The sequence below is a fragment of the Lampetra fluviatilis genome, chromosome 19 (genome assembly GCF_964198595.1).
Source record: "Lampetra fluviatilis chromosome 19, kcLamFluv1.1, whole genome shotgun sequence".
In the NCBI taxonomy this organism is placed as follows: Eukaryota; Metazoa; Chordata; class Hyperoartia; order Petromyzontiformes; family Petromyzontidae; genus Lampetra; species Lampetra fluviatilis.
Window position 1 is genome coordinate 4298878 of NC_136293.1, and position 18860 is coordinate 4317737.

General features: G+C 43.3%; 1 protein-coding gene across 2 annotated transcripts in view; it reads right to left on the bottom strand.

Annotated features, from left to right (window-relative positions):
* Positions 1-18371, bottom strand: part of LOC144937556 (protein Shroom2-like) — a 74699-nt gene extending 56328 nt beyond the window's left edge. The window contains exon 1 of one of the 2 annotated variants that reach the window (XM_078864839.1): positions 18104-18371. In XM_078864839.1, coding sequence (XP_078720965.1) covers positions 18104-18126 — 23 coding nt within the window. In that variant the 5' untranslated portion in view covers positions 18127-18371. Of the gene's footprint in view, positions 1-12095; positions 12346-18103 lie in introns of those variants that run through there. The other variant, XM_078864837.1, reaches the window with a different exon arrangement.
* Between the last annotated feature and the right edge of the window lie 489 nt (positions 18372-18860).

An 18860-nucleotide genomic window follows, 5' to 3' on the forward strand; every position in this document is an offset into this window, starting at 1 on the left:
AGCCGTATCATCCCTTGTGACAATGACGCACGCTTTAAAGCGACACTTCACTTAATTGCACGACCAGGTTTGTTTACTTATTAAATTGCGCCCAGCACCGTTTGATTTGAGCCCGAAAAAGGACCAGCGAAGACTAATGGTGTAAACGTTCGTGAAATTATTGTTTTTTTCTGGCTCAGAATGTTTTAAATTGTTGTTACATTAGGGATTCTTTCAACACTGACGCATTACTACTAGAATTGATCATCAGATTGCAAATATTATGATTCTCTTATTCAAAAGATCCCTAGTACAGCGCTTATTACTATTGAAAGTTATTTGGTAATGCTGCTGCATTGGCGGCAGTGCACAGAGGCACAAGTTACCGATAACAAAACAACTCATTTATCACCACACAAATGTGGAGTTTGTTTTGTATATATTTCCATTGGTAGTTCGAAGCCAGTGGTGGAACTTCCATTTTCCAGGGGTGAGGCCTAATCCCCACACGTAGGGCTTCATTCACAGAGCAGCACTGATGCACGTTGTTAGCATAGTACTCACGAGTTTGAACACATTTAAAAGTGTTTTAAAATATAACAACAATGCCCTTTGTTATGGTTCCGCACCTCAGCTTAGCACAGTAGACTTCGTTCGGTGTAAAAGAGATTCGACATCACATGTACTTGGTTATATGGATCGATCACATTTTGTACCTATTGCATTGGGGAAATTTCAACCTGCTGATGAGCGATTTGTCACCACAATGAATGCAATCCTGGACGAGTCCATTCGTCAACTGCGTATGAACACCAGACGTCCTGGGCGATGACTATTCCTGTAGTTACATATTGTCAATCCACTGCCGGATAAATTTCCTCCCAGCATTGCATCGGTCAGGGTGATTTATTTTGACAATACTTCCCCATGCTGGTGAGTGCAGGTTAGGGGTTGGAGGGGGTGCCGAGACATCTCTCGCCGATGATGTTAGTCATCGCCACCGAGGAATCGAGCTCGGATCGCAAACCCACTGTGCCACCGCTCCATATTATTACAAATGAATGCGTTAATATCCTCAAGTCTGCTTTATTCCCACCCCCTCAGGTGCCTTGTGGCATGCAAATAATTGAACAACGTTCCATTGTATGAAGGAAACATTCAATCGTGACAAAGAAGGCCAGGCGCTAAATTTCCAGTAAGCATGCCATTTATGCAGAAATGCAGAACAATGGCCATTCTTCTTCGAGGTATAAAGAACTGCACTTATAAGAACTGTGTGGCACATTCCTACCGCCACCAGTTCCCACCAGGTCATACCACCTCCTGCGGGCGATGGGCCAACATCATAATAGGAGGGCTTGTGAGTGACCTAACAGGAGCACACAAAGAACTGAGCACAACAGGTGAAATCAAAATATGAATGAAATTAACTCAACAATACTGGACGAGTTCGTTTGTCAACTGCGTATGAACACCAGACGTCCTGGGCGTTGACTATTCCTGTATTTACAGACTGTAAGCACTGCAGGCCTTGGGCACACGGCAATACAAAGACAAACGTAACACCTGAAGGTGTCTGTACAAGCACAGCTGTTCAAATCTAAAAGTAAATGGAAGGTGTCCAACATCTGCAAATTGCCCCACGATTGAAGCTGGATACATTTACGACGCGACTCCTTGCCAGTTCCCGCACCCATTTTTCACCACTTGTAACCACCAGGGAACACCTTTCAAACTGCACTCACAATCTGTAGTCACCAGAGAGCACGGGGGGGTTGGGGAAAGAGGTCCAAAAAGGAGTGGGTGACAGATTCTTTGAAAGCCTCACGGCTCATAAACCTTTCCAACACACACATCAATCCGGCGGGTTGCAATTCCGTAATGAATGGTTGTTTGGCAGGGATCAGGTGTCTGCTTTTAGAAAGCGGAGGGCAACGCGCACGGCTCACGAGAATCGCGCGTTTGGACAATCTCCGAACATAAAGAAAGCTGAAGCATGACCGAGTTAACAAGGCCCACTGTCCGCCTGCCAACGGAATTAACTTCAGTGCCTTGGGCCAGCACGCATTTCAAACAGCGGACGCACGCACACTCTGGGAATTGCACGATATATATTGCCAAATTTTTAGGATGTTTCATTTACAGCTAACGTGAAGAAGTTGCCAGGCGAGCTCAATCCAATCTCCACTGGCTGAGCGCCTGATGGTGCCACTCAATAACACCGTCCGGCTGGTACAGAGCTCCACACTTGGGCAATGTCGTTTTCAAAAGAAGTTGAAATGGCACCTCAGACTAAAAGCACATTATAAAGGCCGTAACTAAATTATACTGACAATGTTTGTGCCATGAGCAAGCATCAAACGCGATTAAGAGCAATGCATTATCACACTTGCATAAATAACACAGGTTTGTGCGCGACTGTATTGCTGTCATAACCAAAAAAGTAGTTGATGCACTTGTCTATGTATGTACATTGAACTTATTTCGCACCGTACGTAGCCAACCGTGCTAATCGGAGGTGCAGGACATTTAATTTGAGATACTTTACAACATTTAACGTTTCCACAAAATATGATAAGAATGCACCTCCGAGGTCCAAAAATAGACGCGATGTTGACCAAAAACATTGTATACAGTATTTCTGATTGTGCTGACAGTCCCATATTTGTGGTTCTACGACAACGTAGAACTACAAACAAAAATGTATTTTTACAATCGCACATTCAGCGGTTTGCCAGATAATATAATCTTGTCAACTTAGTGTCAAACCTGAGCCAGTTATCTTACTTGAGCTGGCACTTGGGATGCTGCCGAGAGAAACCTGTTATTTGATTTCTTGAAAACACGTTCCCATTAACACATTGACATAACCCTTTCACATTTCCTGGTTCGTTGTTCAATGCGACCTCGACGGACGGACGTCACTGCTGCCCGTTGGCCTTTTGACTCTTGCCATGCCACCTTTCAACACTCAGCATTCTCACTATGAGAATGCTGAAAATGCCCCATGCATTTCTCCTACTTTAACCTCTCTCTGTTAAAATGCGTGACAAAAGCCAGAACCTGCAGAAGTGGCGTCTCGTATGAAATGCATTGAAAAGAAGTGCACTCACTTTGTCTAAGGGGTTGAAAATGATATGTATTGTATTGCACATCCTGCAAAATCAAATCGGCACGAAGATCTGAGCAAATTTTCTCAAGTTTCTAGTGGCTCAAAAGGCTTGGAGCAATTTGTATTTTTAGGTTAATGTTTACCGGTTGAGTTCTTTAAAGGTCACAATAGCAAATAACAGCTTGGATTACAGTATTTTTGTGCAAGTCTAAAACATGGTGTGGCAAAGTGGCACAATTTAACTTGATTGACGCTGTTGTGAAGAGAAGGACCCTGGTTTTAAAGAGGATTGAAAAAATTAACGAGTTTATATTTGATACCTTTGGACTACTTCTAAAAAGAAAGAAAAGAAAAACAGTATTATTATCAAGACATGTGCTGCACATATGTGGCCCATTACAAAATGGTACTCCTCCCTAAACAAAACGGTTTCAGCATTTCACATTTGACGAGCCCCTTTTTTGTGGAACCACTCTCTAAACCATGGCCGCAAAAAAGCATGGGAGAAGGGAGGCCTTCATACTGAACACGTCTATCAAGCTTTCCGGAACGTTTTAAACGAAGTAAAAACATTGCAGGTCGTCTTCTTCATCCTCTGCTTGGAAGGACGAGAGGCGGCGTGCCATCGAAATGTCTGCGCCACTCGCTGGCATTGCCCGAGGGAATGAGAGCTTAAAAACTTTCCTGAACACACAGCACTCTGCCTAATTCACAAACACAGTGCTGTAGCAACAAACCAAAGCAATCCCACGAATGTTTTACAGCGTACAGACTTGCTCTATAATGAAATGGATACACTGGAGATAAATCTGGGTTGAGGGCAGCATAACAGTAGAAGGTCCAGGTGGTTTAAGTTAACGCACCAGGCGGCCTGACCGGATGTGGCTCACTGAGAAAACGGAGGTAATGTCGATTTTTTTTCTTTCTTACAAAAAGAAAGATGCTAAATCTTATCCACAGGTCACTTCGGAACACCAGCGATGGGATCCATAAAAGCCGCTTGAAGAGAATGTAACGCCACGCGATTACAGTCAAACATTAATAAAAGTAGTCAAAACTCAGCGTTATTCCTTCTGCTAATCCTTCCTTCCTGTGTTATGGCACAAAGGAGACCGAGTCAAGCCCTTACACGGCCTTCGAGCAGGGCGGCTGCTGATAAAACAAGAGAGGACAGAGGCTGTCCACAAAGGGCAGGAAATGTCCCCGAGTCTATTTGGCAGAAGAAAAAAAAGCCACCTCAGTGCTCTAACCAGGGGAAGGTCGGCCATAGAAAATGAGGGACATAAAGAGACTTAGCCTGGGTTCTTGCCAACCCCCATGGGCAAGAAATGGTGCCCGTTTGGAACTTTCTGCCAACAAAACTTGTTTGAAATTCAGCAAACATTTGCCCTGGTCGTGATACTATATTGTCCGAAGCGGAAAGCTGCGTTAATGCAGTGTTGTTTGCACAAGCACTTGCACACCTGGCAAATAAATGAGTAGCTCGATACGGCATTAAAATAAATTTCGCATTGAACCTCAAATATGAAGACCACTGGCAGACATTATTTCACCTTGTAAAGCTTCTCACTAAACAGTAACTTTCGTGCCTTGTACTTTATTTTCAATTCAAAAATGCATAAACGGTCTTTTTTAATAAATCCAAGGTGACAAGTTTCACATCTTTCAAATGCCTTCACAGCACAATAGTTAGAATGAGGGAGAAACGACTTAAATACCACAGCAATTACACTGAGCTCCTGGTAAGCTCCTTGTTTGTACACACATTTTCAAATGGAGGTTCATTTAGGAAAATGACAGCCTTAAAATTCCAGAGTATCTCTTATCTTCTCCACAATGGCCTCTTAAAAGCTGCCGTCTTCCTCGCGCTGTACAAACATTCCCAAATGCTTTAGCCAAGATAACACAAGCAGCGGTGTTGTCCAGGGATTATGAAACTCCAAGACACAAACGCGGGGACATCAGGACCGGCTGGGAATTAAGGCAAAGAGCAGGAGGGGGTTGGAGAGACGACTGTGCATTATGTTCATGGAGGTAAACAACGAGTGGACCCTGAGAGTTTCAAAACCTTATTGTCCACGAGGGGCTTGTGTTGAAAAATTCAAGCCACAGGAGAAAAAAAGGCCACAGGATAATGTTGCAATGCAGAGCAATGTAAAACAAAGTTTAAATGCAGTCGCGGCTAGCGGCTTCAGTTCCTTTGAGCTCTCGGTGCCTGTTAGTTCAGGTGATTTTCTACAGCAATGTGAAGATAATATGTAAATAGTACATTTTGACAAAAACGATACAGTATGTCTAACAACATCCTAAAGGGCGGAACGTTTTGAAATGACTTGCGGTCGACAATCTTCTGCGGCAGTCTTGCATTTTTAGCAATGAGCATTAAAGGAACCTAACCACCGTTCGTAAGTCTTGTTTTTTTGACAAATCACAATGCGGTGCATTTTTTCATGCTCAAGCCTGCAAAAATGCCAATCACACGTCAACTCGAATTAAGCAACGCAGAACACTACTTGAGACCTGGATAATCAGTGGATTAGTCTGATACGATTAATTTGCCGAAGGCATTCAGAACAAGAAGCTGGAAGGAAAAGAAAATGCAGGAAAAATGTTTGGCTTGCAACATTGCTGCTTGTCAGGTCCTCGATTTTTTTTCCCTCTCCGCTGGCTCCCAAGGCTGCCCTGTCCCCCGCCGCTTGATATCCCAGTCACAACCACAGCCTGCAGGCAGCGCCAGTCCCATCCCTCAACGCCTCTTGGTGCCCGAGAAGAGGAAGGATGAGAGACAAATCGATTGTTGGGAGGGTGGCGGTTGGCAGGGAGTCGGCGTGGCTGTCACGCGCGGTGGCTAAGTGGCCCTCCCCAACCCTGACGAGCTATGCCACAGTTCATTTCCTCTGCCAGAAGAGTCCGCTGCCAGCGCTGAGAGACACAAGCATGGCGCAGTGGTGGGAGGCACGGGGATAAGCACACTACCCCCAACCCAGTGGAACAATTTCATCTTGCAGAGTGAACGTTAAGCATTTTATAAAACCAAGCAACAGAGGATTATTATTTTTTGTAATACGCCACGTGCCTGCATAGCCGAGCAAATATTACACGCAATTATCCATGATGGGTATCATATGCCTAACAATGCATACAATATAATATATGTATCCGGGAAAGCCTAATTTCTTTTAGAAATTAGCTGCAATGGAATGTTTGGCCAAATTATTGTGGTCCACACAAACGAGGCATGAACCCATTTGCTGTACTGCCATCTCCTGACAGCTTTGGGAGTCTCACCCCACACGATACGATCTGCACAATAGCCCAACTCCGCCTCCAATGCGCTGGATTAGAGGCAAGTGCTTGTTGTTCTTCAGCAAATGCTTCATTGATTAAAATGACAATGTCAGTTTAACACGTAGGCTTTCGTTACCAATACTATTCATAATAAAGGTTTTTGAGTTAGATCGCGTTATTCACCAATGTTACAAGCATGTTATAAATTATAAAATAATTCAAGTGACGATGTATCAATCTCTAAAAGACAGCAGAAATCAATGAGCAAACGTTAACATGTTTCTTTTGAAAAGCATTGAGGTCATGCTTCTTTATCATCATCAGATAACTCAATTGGGATTATTGTATCAATGGTCACCTCCTACTGGCAGATTAATGCCCATTTGAAAGCCAGGTGCTGAGTTACCTTGTGCCCAGTGACACCTGCCACTGGGGGTACCCTTTCAAATGGGTTGAGATGCAATGTGATGCATAGTACTTTGAGACATCCCGGTGTATAGGAGGGCACAATATCAAAAACAAATCACTGTCATCATCTGCACCCTTACGCCAGCTCATGAGCGACGATGGGGCCAAATGAATATAACCGCGGTTATCTTTCCTGAGCCAGCATTACTGCTGTGCTCAATCCCAATCCTTTTGAATCACAATGTACTTATGGAATGGCTTTATAGCTCAAACATACACCGCAGTTGATAGTTGCACTTTTCGCACATCTCAGGCAAACGAGAGATGGGCATCTAAAGCAATCGCTACATAACCACGACGATAAAGGCAAGAGGCCACCATTTCTCATGGCCGACGCAGCATTTACCAACGACGGTAGAAAGCAATATTTCCGCAACGTGCCTGTCTGTGCGGCGGCGGTGGTGTGGCACATGTGCCAGCGCGAGGAGCCATTTGCGACCGTGAAACATTAGCCTCCTTTGAAAGCGAACAGGCAGCCAGGTCAATTGGGAAGGGGAGCAGCTCCTGGCCGGGATTGCCCCCCGTGCCCTGTGCCTCCACCGACCCGTGTGGTGTGCCCCCTTTTGGAGCCGGCACCCAAATAAGCAAAGGAGTTTAACGTGACGACTAAAAAAAGCACTCCCCCAGCGCCCGCCTGCCCGCCCGCCCGAGGGGGCCGTCTGCACTCTCAAAAAAGGTAAACACGGCAAGTCACCCAAAGTGGTTGGGCACTGCAGGCCTGTTTTAAATCACCATTTTGCTTTGGCAGTGAACAAGCATGCGCTTGCATTCACGTAGGATTGCGTTTTTGTAGTTCCTAGGGAGGAGGTACTGCATTCGTTCGCTCAGAAAATCACAAACATGCCCCCCCATTATAATTGACGTAACCTGTAAACCAACAAAATCTGGACCCGCAGCACCCCAACCATGCCTGGTATTTCCAACAGCCTTCCAATGTACCAAACAAGGAGGGGGGGGGGAGACCCATATATCACGACCAGGTTGCAATCACATGTGTACACTTCACTATGCATAGTTTACAGTACAAGACATCAGCCGGATCTATCCATGCTGGATGAAGGCCTCCAACGAGTCTCTCTCGCCAGTGTTATATGTTAGAGTACTACGTAAATACAGTATGCTTAGTGTGTTATACATTAGCTGTCAATTTACGTGAATGGCTGAAGTGCTGTTTGCACGAGTCACAATGTCCCGTGACATTAATTTAATCCCATAGCATATCACCAATACAAAGGGGAAATAATCCAGCCTCTGGGCAATGATGAGTTGCCTATTCTGATGATAAGACTTGGGCACCAACAGCTGGACTAAAGGTATTAAAACTCCATATCAACCTACCGAGATCAAGTTACACGTTCACACCACATGTCATCCTTCAAATAATTTCAGCAACTATGGGTCGTGTAACAACTGTAATCGGATATTTACATTGTCAGCCTTTATTTTTCCTTCAACGGTGAATGCGTCGATCGTGAATTTGAAAATGCTACAACCTGAATCAGTGGTAAGATTCCACATTTCCATGGCTGAAGACCCCTTAGGACAAGCCACACGAATTACTATATATAGTCAATTGCCTCATTAAATACCAGGCATCTGATTCTACACCATCCCTTAATGTTGAACAGCAATGTATCTGATTCTGGTTCTATATTTAGAGTACATTGCTTGAGTAGAGTAGAGTTACTCTTTTGCAGTACTGTACAATAGCTGTCACATACAAAAGCTGGCCATGACAGCACAGTAGTTCCTTGTGACTTGTTTTTTTTATTAAGAATAACAATGTTTTCTTTTCCCTAGGAATCAGAGTTAAAATGTAACCCAGTTCAAACAAATTGCATGGTGCAGGTGTTCAATACAATCTGGCTTCAGTGTGCATCTAATGTCCGATGACAATGCGATTCTGTACTTGACGACACAAGCCCTAGTAGTAAATGGACACACACTCACATAAAAATGCACATTGTGAGAATATTTAAGTCCATGTAAACAAATATCAAACACATGAGAGTACTTTACAAGTACAGCTGGATGACTTTTGTAAAGCAGTGATGACAAATCCGTATCTTGCCTGCATTATCAAAAGGTACACTTTCCATCTATTGGCCAATCATTCGCCTTCAAACATTGTTCAATGCTAAAACGTGCTGCAATTCAAGCCTCCAGTTTCAACTGGCAAAATGGATTCGTTTTGCCTCTTTATGGAACCTTATGAAGGACAACGTTCTTTCAGAGCAGGATAAATAAATTGCTAGGGGCCAGAAATTGCATAACCAATTACACAGCACTGGCCAATGGCAGAAAAACTACTTCCTTCAAAGAGACGAAAATGAGAACTTTTTTTGCCTCTGGTTAAAATCTCTGTCAATGGTGGAGGGGGCTTAGATATTCGCGGGATCTCGCACTAAGGTTTAATTCACGTGGCTCCATTTAATGTTTTCTGAATTTTAATTAGGCGAGCGGTCTTAATAAGAAAGTATTAAAAACTAGGGAGTGCCATTTCCAGTGTGCCCGTGTGAGCACTGACCCAGGGATTGTGTGGGGCTCTCAATGCATGTGGGAAAAGGCATTTTATACACCAAACACGTTTCATTAGTGCCAGCGCACACAAAAAGCCACACATATTAAACACCAGCGCCTTTCCAAGCAAAGTGATACTTGTGCCACTCGTGGCTAAAACTAACAATTTTTAATGCAGAAACGGCACAATGTGGTACTTTGTAAGTTATCAGTAACACGTTCCCTGCAAAAACACCACATTACCCGTGTACACACAGCCTATACAGTGATAATACACGAGTGCATATATATTCTAGTGTGCTTGATGGCAAACAGTGAATGAATGAATGCAAGCTACTGATATGTTATAAACTCCTGGCAATATAAACACACGCGTGCAATGGAAGTATTTAAACACTCCCAGCCCTTAAACAACGTGGAGATAACCTGCCCCCTATGAAGGCAGCAAAAGAGGCTGATGATGGGCAAATTCACAGAGAGGTCACCGCCGTGGGAGAGAGATGCAACCATAACTCACGATGGAGACATATAAAGACACAATCTTAAAATCAGTGTAATCATGTTTGCGCAGTAATAACGTATACACACTTTTATATATACAATATATACCCTAATATACTTGAGGGCAAACACGGTAATGTATCAAAGCTTCTGATATCTCACACACCCCGTTGCAATATAAACACACGTGTGCGAACAGGGGGGAGGAGTGGAGGTGTGGGGTGGACAGGGTCCGTTCATGCCTTCTGATCTGCTGTTCTTGAGCCCCCTTTGCTTAACTGTTTTAAACTCCCAACTTTTAAAAACCACAGAGCAACCTGCTCGCTTTGATAGTGTCATTGAGATGTGCATCTCGAGTTCCTTTGCTTCAACCGACCCGTTACCTGCACTTACCTATGCTTTCTTTACTCTGGTTCTTTCGGTAAAGTCACGAAGACAGAAAATTATTAGATCACGACGTTTCGATCGCAACACAAGCAACCGTGATCAGGTGATCGCAACACAAGCAAGGTGAAACAAACACGGCAGGAATTTCCTATCTACGTGACTTTACCGAAAGAACCAAAGAGTATGGATTCCTGCAGTCACGAAAGCTTCAAATCAAGATTGTACTTCCTTTGCTTAAAAAATCCTTAATACTGTGTGTGTGCAGCACATGCAGTGCAACTCCCTTGTCTGCGACTTCACGATGCCTGCGTGCTTCTTAAAAACTCAAAACGTTTGCTAGAAGTTCGCAAATTTAGGCTGAGAACTGCTCTCTACGAAGAATCAGGTAAAAATCACGGACGATTGGGAGTTTTGGCTATGGGGAGACTCCCCGCTCCACGAAAAAGCCAGTCTTCTTACGAGGTTTTTTGTTTGGTAATTTCAAACTCCTCCACGATTTGGTATGTTCTCCGACTATGACACCTCAAGGGATGGGCAGTGAGTATGTGTGCCCCTTTTCCCTGCCGATGTGGCACCAGAATTGCACTGCCATGGTTCGCAGTGACCCGTGACAAGATGTTTCGAAGCAGGCACAGCATCACGTCTACATTCAGCAACGAAGTGTAACAAACACTGCGCCTTATAACCCCACACACAACACACCCACCAAAAGCGTGCCCACATACTGGGCAAATGCATTGACAAAAATGTGGAGATTTCTGTGACTCATTGGCAGCCGAGTGCTATCAAATTATCAGGGTGGTGAGATTATACTTGAAAAGGTGATGATGCACCACACTGCAATGCACTCTAGATATTTGAAATTCATTAAATCATTGTGGGCGTAGCAGTGCTTTGCCGTATTCGGCTACGAAACCCGAGACCTGAGTTTGATTTTCCGATCAAGTCTAAAATCAATATTTGTGTTGAACTTCTTTCGCACCCTACATCGCCGACCGTGCTAATCGGAGGTGCGGGAAATTGGAGCTGTGGGGGGGGGGGGGTGATTGATATCTCCTTCAGATATCAGATATCAATAATATTTAAACCAGACCTGGGCACCCCCCACCCCCATTCAATCGGCACTGACCAGAAGAAAAATAGCCCTACAAATAACACAACGTGGGGTGGACTTCATCTAGAAGTGGATGAAGACTGTAAGAATCATAAACACGGCAGTAGAACTGATCATTGTCAAATTACGACGCGATATTTTACCAGCTACCACGTAAGAACTGCAACATCACAATGAAAGAATTATTCTCCAACAGGAAACCACATTCTTAGCTTTAATTGTTCAGCACATCCTACAAACTGCTGCTTTGATTAAGCTGAGGCAAACTCATTTTATCCCACCATTCTAACTAAAAGCCACATGTTCGAAGTTTCATGTAAAGTTTACCATAGACAAACTCTTTTCACAATGGCATTGTAAAAGAAGTCGCACATACCCAGTGGTAACTCCTCACATCAATAAACGTATTCATAGAAGCACACTAAATGGGATTATTAGCACATCAAGAAGGTGCTTGGCCCCATAACCAGAACTATGTACAGTACTGCACATCACATACAATGCCACACCAAAGTAAAAACAATTGTGGAAATCAGAAGCACTTGTCACAAAAGACCACAAACATAAACGCAAGTATTCTATAACTGCATTAACCAATAGAGATGCTGGGTGTGAAAGCAAAGGAAAAGCCATGCTCCTGTACCACATCATAGAAAGTGTTCACCACCACATGGCACAACCAGTGAGAGCGTCTGAAAACAAAGCACTGCGTGTAACAGGACTCACCAAAAAGGATCAGCTTGCAGGTACATCGCCACTCCTGAGTTACATTTGAGTGAACAAAAACTAATGGCAAACCAAAAATATTCTAAATACAAATCACACGGCCTTCAGGAGAACATGTTGGCTGGCTGGCAGGCAGCTGTGGATGGTGTAGATCGCCAGCGAGGAAACGTGGTGGTTACTGGAACAAACAAAGGGCTCTAGGACGAGAGAAGCACATGGGTAAAGCTTGCCACTAGGAGCTACCAACACAGCCGGCAGCCATGGGGGGAGTGGGTAAGGAGTGGGGTGGGTTGTGCGGTATGCTGGAGAAAAAAACTGTAAACCCAACATTGCATTGCAATTGGGATAAGCTTAGCATTTTAAAAATAAATAATCTACTGGTTGGAACAAATTGCACAAGTCAATAAATAAAGCTTATGGAATAAGTTTTGTTTTAAAATAACGAAAAAAAAGGTTTCACTTTCTAAAACATGTTCCACCCCCTGTGAGCTTCAGGTGGCGTGGCCCATGTTGTTGATTGGCTGTATCCCTCGGCTCGCCTCAAGTTTAACATGACAATGGACCGGCGGCTCTTCCCTTCAGACGAAATGCGCGAGGAATGCAGGAGGGCGGTTCGCATTTGAATGGAGTGTGTTGGGTGTCAGAGTGGCCAAGGTGACCAAAAATGCATTGGCTTGGATTGTTTGCTCTAATACATGACACACACACACGATTTCACCTGGGTTTACAAAATATCGACCACCAAATCTATTAAGAAAATTATTTTTATTTTAAATTTATCGACATGTCCCGGTAAAACAAAAAAAGGTTCTCAATGGTGAACTAAATAGTTATGCATTTGTTTTTATCGGGGTCACGGAGCCAATTTAAAATCTATATTCACATGGCAGAATCAATATCTTCATACTGCAGGTAAAATACATGTTCTAAGCTCAAATTAAAACTACTGTATCCTGCAGTAGTATCATAATCTTTGTTTTTAATACATTCCAATACAAAATACTGCAATATTATTTACATTCCTTGGTTAATTGATCTTAAACATGACATTTAAAAAGTATTAAAAAAAGGTTACTGTTTTAAATTCCAAAAGAAAAAAATTATTGGATCTTTTACACATTTGAACTATGGGGCATTAGGAAGAGAGAACAAACATACATGCTTGGAATATGTCTAGGGGAAAAGAACTTGACTTGAAATAGCCTAAAATGTATTTACAAAATCCAAACCGACATTTGAATGCGTCAAATGTCAATGAAGCAGACCTTGTGAGGGTGGTAATTATCAAATTCAATTGTAACCTCATGTTTGTGACATGTGCGGCCACTGTAAATACCCACCCACATAACAAAATTTCATTATACAAGCATCTAAATGCAGCTACATTTCAAAAGAGTGATTATAGCAGTGCAGCTTAATAATCAATGCATGGGAGTTTTAAAAGATTATCAATATTCTACCAGCAACCAACATTTAGAATATAGAGAATTCAAATGTCTAAAGAAATATACTTGCACAATGCTGGCACAAGGGGAAATATTCTCCCTTCTCCAATAAACTTGGATGGTAAACATTTTGATTGGTGACCAGAAGCTAATATGTAGTGAATATGCTACATTTTCACAGCTGATGCTAGCCTCTCAATAGAATGACCACTGTTGACTTACGAGTGATGGCACTTGCAGTATTTTATCAACCACAGAGGGTTTGAGAGGCAATCACTCGCATTGCAATTGTACATTTTGATGAACGCATTCAAATATAGCGTGGGAAACAGATGTTTTAAATTTGATTTGCACCCATCGAGTAGCACTCGAGAGGGTTCAGTGGGCGCAGTGGGAGGCATTCAATTGGGAGGCTCCCTCCAGTTCTAACACACTGGAAAAACAAGTACGCCTCACCGGGAGGGCCTGGGCCATGGGGTAGCTGTCCAATGCCAACATTGGAATCAACACTCGCAGTATCACAACACAGCCATTCCCACGTGAACATATGCACGTGTAAACGTGCCAATATGAAACAATAGCACAAACATGTGCACGCACAGGAGGAGGCATCCGTTGCGTAATTGTGTATCAACACCAAGAAACTCAACATCACTGCCTTAAAAGAAAACACACATATATATAAAACCGGTGATGAAACATCATCGCAGTAGCCCTTTTGAGGCCACTGTTCAAAATTGAATATATTTTTTTATACCACACTGTTATTGACAAGTGTGTTGAGTTTGTTTTTTCATCATAAGATTTATTCTGCACGATACTTCAAATGTTATTAATTCATTGTATAAATCTTGACTTAAAACTTTCGTGACTGCAGGAATTCATATTCTTTGTCGGTAAAGTCACGTAGTTATTTTTGATTTTCTTTTAACCTATCTACGTGACTTTACCGAAAGATCCAAAGAATATAATTAATCGTATGTTGCTGTAGTTAAACGCACAGGCCACGGTACACAATAATAAACAGATGCAATAAAATGACGCAGTCAAAGAGCAAGCGGAGTGTCCATTTTATGACATTGTAAAAACAACTGTGAGCTAACTATAGTATGTTGAACATTTTAATCCACAAGTGTTTCCTGCTAATCCGAAACATCTTCAAGCTTTAAATAGCGAATTTAGTTCATCGGCGTCTGCCCGTCTCTTCAATGACACCGTGTGCATACAGTAAAGTATTTTTAATTTTAATGACCATGTTTTTGTTTTCCCAAGCCACAAGAATTTCCCCAGAATCTTGAGAATGTCCCAATTACCACATGTACAGCACTAACAGGAGATGAATAGAAATAACACAAAGGACAGCTGGCCCTAATGCCGAGTCAACATCGAGCAGATCCCCTTTGAGCGTTGGGTTACACCCCACAGTGGACAGGCCGCATTAGGGGCCGGTTAAAAATGCCAGGGTAAGAGCGAGGAGAGGAGAGAGGCTGACCTAGGACAGGCAGCCAGGGGACTTTATTAACCCAGGAAACAATTTCCTGCAATTGTAAAGCGCTAGCGTTGGTTTTGAATTACCGGGCACAAATGTAAGGTCAGTGTTCCGCACCTGTGCAAACAACAGCGTGCAACCCTAACACCATGGACACAAAAAAATGTTGGGGGGGACAATCCCAACTGTGCTTCCCCAACCCCTTCAACCCCCTCGTCCCAGCCCTGCTTGTAAAAGGGCCAGTGGCTGGTGCCACGGCAACAGCTGTACAGTGTCGTGGTACAGCACCAGAGGCGACCTGGACGACTGGAGGGCCACGCTTGAAACACAATGGCCCCGCCGACAGAATGCACAACAGTCGAGTAATGGGAACGTATATCCACAACAAAGCTCTCCCCGGGTGAGGGGTCTGAATGCACATAAATGCCCAAATGCAATCGTTTGTCTCTATCTAGCTCGTCTTGATTGTTTTAGGTGGAAATTAGATAGCGATAACGTGGTTACGGGTTGTGTCTGCAATACCCCATCAATGTATTGCACACAATGAGTGGAGTGTTCTCATAATATTGTACATTAGGATTTGGCTCAGTCCTAAATCAATGAATGTTTCGGTCCCAACATGCCTACAACTTACGTTTCATTTCATAAGTCATTGCCAATTAAACAAATATGGACATATAACATTACGCTCGGAAAATAACACCTGGCTCGACATTTTTTGTTATTTTTCAGAGATTTCCTCCCGACCCACAATCCACAATACAGCAGTCAGTTTGCCAAATTTAAATAACCTTTTTCTGATGGATAATTTTTCACGTTTGAATAATTAATTGCAGTGTTGGCCGAGATCTAGCACTAGAAACCATTTGAAAAATATAGAGGGCCAAACAATGCCCAAAAAAGCTTCCTATTCATAAAATGTTGGACTTCTGGTTGTGAAATTAGGAAACCAAAATACTGTACTGTAAACTAAAACGTGCCCTAATTAACATCTGCTTTGCTGCTGCTATGCCCTTCAATGCAAAATGAATGAAATTTCGGGAAAACTACAGAAATGGGTCAGACAAGTTCTATAGCCCTCCCCCTAGCCCTGCTCAATACTTACACCCTGGGCTAGACTGAGAAGGCCACAGCGGGGCGATAATGCGATAGCTGGAAGGACAGAGAAGCATCTCAGCAGGGGGTCCGGATTCCTGAAATGCCCTCAAGCCTCAGGGAGGCTGCGTGGTGTTCTCTGCGATTCGCATGGCCTCGTGGCTTTGGCACGCTCGGCCGCACACGCAGAATCGCCGCGCTGTAACGTTATTAAACACCCGCTCTCCGTTGCCGAGGCCCACGAGATCAGAGCTGCAATCTTTCTGCAGCCCACCGTACCGTTAATTCGCCCTCACTACAAAGCCACTTTTGTGCCACTCTCATGCAAAAGGATTTTGGGGGTTTTTCGTTTTTTATTCAGCATTCCTTTTGAGAAGAAAAAAAGCATCCTAGTCACCCATCTTGCGTCTCATTTATGTTAATCGAAGCTGAGACAATGTAATCCTCACAATGCCATCACAGTGAACTGGAATAGTTGTCACTCCAGCAGTTGTCTCCCCTTGATCTTTGAAAATGGCCACATTTGCTCCATCGAGTTTCCTCGGATTGGCAGTGGGCAATGCTCAGTTATAGCTGTGCACTTCTTCAGTGACGTTCGCTAATCATTTGGACATCTGTGGTAAAAGAGCTTTATAGCTCATCGGATTCCTCCAGTTTCAATATTCTGATTTCTCCAGTGGACTGATTAGCGAATGTCACTGAAGCAGCGCACGGATTTTCTGGCTGCACATTTAAACTCGCCTGCAACCAAACAATAAACGCGAGATTACCCACCATGAGACCCCCTTCTCCAAGATGCTGCCGTGAAAAGAGCAAGGTTAAACAATAAAAAATGTTTTTTTCCCATTCGTACGCCTCCAGATTAGCCTGGGACATTATGCAGACTCGGTAACAATAACATTTAAGATTTGGGCAACGTTAAACACCCAGAAGAAATAACCCATTTTCACGAATTCCAGTGCCCCTCTTTTCACGCTAAGCTTTTATGAACTCAGGCGAAAGTAACTGGGCTGGGGGATTCATGACCTTCCCGGCAACAATGACCTAGACTCGGCTGAAGTGTTGATTCACTGCCACAAAGTATTTTTTATACAGTTTTGTTGCATTTTGTTGAAAGCGAATTGCGGCACCACGGAGCTTGAAGATAGCGCTCCCCTGCAACGACTGCAAATCTAGGAGCCGTTTTTTTTATTGGTCACACACCCTAGCTGATGAGATTCAGAAAAGTAAAACATTATCCAGGACTTGCTTTTATTAAACAAATGCTACGATATAAAAAAAGAAAACTGGTCAGGAAACCCTACTGGTCGACATATATAAATGTTGGTTATTTAATTCAGTGACGAAACAAATGCCTCTTTGCTTATTGATGTTTCAGCAGTAGTTCCATCTGTGTCTCAACACAAACTTGAATCTTGGGCTGGGTTGAAGGCCAGCAACATTCTTACGCGCATTCCAAATGATGGAATGGCAAATATATATTCAAATGTGAAGACGTTTTATGATTGAAAAGAAATAACTCAGCAGTTTTATTGGGCAAATGTCAACAAGCCAATTTTCTAAATGTTTTTATAGTAAACTCAGTGATAAGTTGCATGCACGTACTCCCTGATATATGAAACTAAAAACAGAAAAACAAATGCATACTTGCCATTTATCAAAATAGATTAAAAGATAATAAATTCAGTCAGAAAGAAGAATAAATTACAGCATATATAAATTACATTTTCAAAACAATCTAATAAGCTAAGCCTTGTACTTCTAAAAAAAAGCTATGAATTACAATTCAACTGCGCAAACAAAAATTGGAATTCGGGCTGTGGAATTCACCGACCATAGAACAATTCAGCGCAGTACTTTATGTGCAAGCTCTAAGTTTAACACTTGTCGTATCGACATTTCGCTGTTACTGTGAAATCACATTTCCCCATCCGTTCTTTCACACGCACACACGCTTGTAGCAAAGCTTCAGAACTTACCTCTGCTTTTTACTGTTCTTCATGGTGTCGCGGCTACGGGAGCACCGAAACACATGCCGTATTTACTACAGTACACTGAAGTGTGCGACACACACGACGGAGGAGCACCTCTTCACACGAGCCTCCATGTCGACCGCTGCGTATTTCAGCACGTTACGTTCTCTCCGAGTGCAATCACTAAGGGCTCGGTGCTAACGGCTCCCCTTGAGCATGGAGCTCAAACCCAGACAAGGAAGGCACGAGTCACACGACCAGCCAGCGTAGATTTTTTTTTCTTATAACATTTTTTTTTATAAACGCACCTCCGGCAGCTCTAGAGGGTGGGCCTTACAACCCACGCTGTGGCTTCCTGCGAGAGAAAAAAAAATGTTTTTACATCCAGCAGCCCTGGATCGCGCAAGAGTAGAGGCCCCACCTTAACTGCCAAGGCACTTTGTTTCCACTCCGTCGCACCAAGCAAACACGCAGTTGTAGCTGCTGCTGCAAACGAATTTGACAATTCCTGTCCTTTGCAGCCTTAATCAAGCGCAGAACTCCTGGCACGAGGTGGTGTGATTGAGCGGAATGGAGATACCCTGTTAGAATGCCTTTATTGCTTTTGCTTGCAAGCCAGGAGCGAGCGAGTCCAAAGGTTTGTGGGGGCGTGGATCCTCGATTGAGCATGTTGGGAGCCTGATGCAGAACGTGCAAAACAAGTGCACGGCTCTTCTATGGCACTTTAAACCTGTGCTCCCTCCTGCTGTTAACTACCTCGCCT